Raw genomic sequence first — 3,198 nt, 5'->3', positions numbered from 1 at the left:
AGAGAAAGGAGGAGGAAAGGGAGGAGGAAAGAGGAGAGGAAAGGGAGGAAAGACTAAGACAGGAGGTTAGGTGGGGAAGGAACGAAGGAAGGAAATGAAGAGAAGACTGGGAGGAAACGAGGTAGTAATAAGAGAGAGAGAGAGAGAGAGAGAGAGAGAGAGAGAGAGAGAGAGAGAGAGAGAGAGAGAGAGAGAGAGAGAGAGAGAGAGAGAGAGAGAGGAAAAGAAAGGGAAGCTGAGAAGGAGAAAAGTAAAAGATAGAAAAACAAAAGGAAAGAAAGGAAGGGCAAGGAGGAATGAGAGGAGAGGACAGGAGGAAGACTGAAGGGGAAGGAGGGAAGAGAAGGCAAGAGTATAGGTAGGACAGGAAAGGAAGGATGGGAAGGATGGGGGGAAGGACCTGGCTGCGTCCTTGAGGATCACCCACGCCCCCACACCTGAGAGAGAGAGAGAGAGAGAGAGAGAGAGAGAGAGAGAGAGAGAGAGAGAGAGAGAGAGAACATCACCACCGTATGAAACAAGTGAATAAAAAATGTGCAGATGAAATAAGAGAAAAAAAAAAAAGGTAAGGGGAAAGCAGACGAAGAAGAAGAGGAGGAGGAGGAGGAGGAGGAGGAGGAGGAGGAGGAGGAGGAGGAGGAGGAGGAGGAGGAGGAGGAGGAGGAGGAGCAGAAGGAGGAGGAGGAGGAGGAGTAGGTAAAAAATTACTGACGCAGCACCATGCCAATCAAAGTGTCAACGTCTCACTGTGTCGTCGTCCTCCTCCTCCTCCTCCTCCATTTCTACCAACTCCTCTCTTCCCTCATCGTCCCTCACCCTTCTCTTGCTCCCCGAGGCTCAGGTGTTGAAGGATCGCCGGTCGCAGGTAAGTAATGAGGCGCTGGGTTCGATGCTCCGCTCCACAATGTATGAAAAGGGACGGAAAGTTACAAGTCAGAATCTCGACAGTACTATCGTCCGTTACTTGCGAGAATGAATTAACACTTTTCCTGTGATTTAGTTTGTCTTCAGTAATTACCAACACTCTCTAGAGACCTCTTATCTTGATTCACAGCTATCTCAAAGCATTCTACTGGCAAAAACTGCTAAATATACTCTTTTAATTCTTCTTTCTATCTTTCTTCTCAGTGCTAATCAATATTTCGTTGTTTCCAGTGGTAAGCTGTGTTGTATGTCGCAGTGAAAGAGTTACGATTAGTCACGTACTTTTAGACATTTCAGTTTCTCGTAGTTATGTTTTCAAAGGTCATAAATAAAGAAAAAAAGTAACAATGGTTAGATTCGGTTAGGTTCAAAATAGAAACAAAAGCATTCAATATTTTTGTTACTTCTTGTATTTTTTCTTGTATCTTTCCTTTTGTTATTTTTTCCTTTACTTTTCCATGTTAACTTTTTCCTGTTAGTCTGTCCAACAATCATCTTGTCAGAGTATCACTAGACTCACGGAAACACTCTTGAAACACTCAGCAACTTCCACGAGAGCCTGCTGGAAGATGACATATGACGTGGACTTCTCTGGATACACACCTTGATGAGAACAAAGACTAAAACTAATATCTCTTGCTCATTTCGCTTCATTATTTTTACGACTCCTCTCTCTTTGTCTTTACTTTATGTAGGAGGATTCCGGCCAAGGGCAACAAAAATGGCTATAAAAAAAGGTCAAATGAAGTGAGTGTATTCTGAGGTAATTCTCACGCACCACCACCTCACTGCCGCAGCTCTCCCTTCGTGGAAAGCTGCAGGGGAGAGGGAGGAGAGAGGGTGAGGGATGAGGGGGAGTAACAGTGCACCACCACCACCATCACCACCACTCCATCACAACTCCTTCCTCTCCCTCACCCATCTCACCACTAATCCTTCCTTTCCTTCACTATTGCTCTTCCCTTTCCCTTACCATCACTTCACTTCTTCCTTTCCCTCACCATTACTTACTACCACTCCGTCCCTCTCTCATCACCAATGCATCACCACCACTACCAGTACCTTCACACTCATCGCCACTTACACCTGCTCTGCCCTTTTCACCACCACCACTGTCTCTTCCCTCGCGCCACCACCCCTGCACAGTACACAGACACAGTACACGGCTCGCCTCCTGTGCCTCCCCTCCCCAGCCGGTGAACAAGTTACACACCATGTCATACACTGCCATCAATAAATATTCAGTGCTCGCCGCGGCCCGCCCTTCACTCGGCAGTATTACACCCGCGCCGCGCCCCAAGATAGCCGCGGGCGCTTCGTAAAGGTAAGGAAAGCGAGACAAAAAAAAAAGTGAGAAATAAATAAATAAAGGATGCGAAAAGTGAGGTGTCTGAACCCCAGTGGTGAGTCAGCGGCAGAGGGGCGGGGTGAGGGGCGCGGGTTGAAGTGAGCCTCAGCATCAGCGTCAGCATCAGCAGGTACTGTTGAGTCCGAGGTCATGGCTAAAAGGGCGATTATGCGTCATGATTCAATCGGCCTCCGCGGCACGTGCTCGTAACGCTTCTCTTGGAATCAACGCCTTGCAGGAAAGTTACTTAAATTATGGAGGAATGTTTGCGATGCTCGTGTGTGTGTGTGTGTGTGTGTGTGTGTGTGTGTGTGTGTGTGTGTGTGTGTGTGTGCAGACTGGTATGGCAAGGGTCGCGTGGATGCTGGCGAGGCCAAGCACTGGCTTCTCTTTAATTAGCAAGCGAAATGCATGACGGAGGTGACTACTAATGATACACAGCCGCCGCGCTGCTCGCTGTCCAGTCCCTTTAACCCGCGGCCGTCTTTCCATCACCTGACAACACTCCATAACTTTTGAGAAAGTGTCAAATATCCTATCGCGACAAACAGAGCACCTGGCGTGGAGTATCAACGCACACAGGTAGACACACACGCGCGCACACATACACATGCACGCACACACTCACACGCTCGCAACTCACAGCTGAGCTTGTTAGCAGACGACGAGCACCAGCGCGCCTCTCACACATCCTCAATTTTATCTCCCGCCAGGCGCTGTGATACACTCTCTCTTACCTTCCTTGCCGGCAGGCAGCATGGCGGAAGACGTAATCCAGTATTTGAGCACAGGGACCACTAGGAAAGCCCAATATTCGTCGCCATTAAAGCGAGGTTTAACACACACACCCACAACACAGGTTGGATCAGCACTGGGCCCGCCAGCTGACCGGGAGTCTCGCCATGTTTACCTCAGGGCCAGCTTCT

At 48.7% G+C, this 3,198-nt stretch overlaps 1 protein-coding gene across 2 annotated transcripts in view; it reads right to left on the bottom strand.

The window, feature by feature from the left end:
* Positions 1–3,198, bottom strand: part of LOC123519336 (cyclin-dependent kinase 14-like) — a 374,184-nt gene extending 370,986 nt beyond the window's left edge. For both annotated transcript variants that reach the window (XM_045280565.1, XM_045280567.1), the window contains exon 1: positions 3,010–3,198. In XM_045280565.1, the coding sequence (XP_045136500.1) occupies positions 3,010–3,031 (22 nt within the window). In that variant the 5' untranslated portion in view covers positions 3,032–3,198. The remainder of the gene's footprint in view (positions 1–3,009) is intronic.

Source organism: Portunus trituberculatus, chromosome 45, assembly GCF_017591435.1.
Source record: "Portunus trituberculatus isolate SZX2019 chromosome 45, ASM1759143v1, whole genome shotgun sequence".
Taxonomy (NCBI): Eukaryota; Metazoa; Arthropoda; class Malacostraca; order Decapoda; family Portunidae; genus Portunus; species Portunus trituberculatus.
The sequence above is the reverse complement of the archived record's forward strand: the minus strand, read 5'-3'. Positions and strand labels throughout refer to the sequence as shown.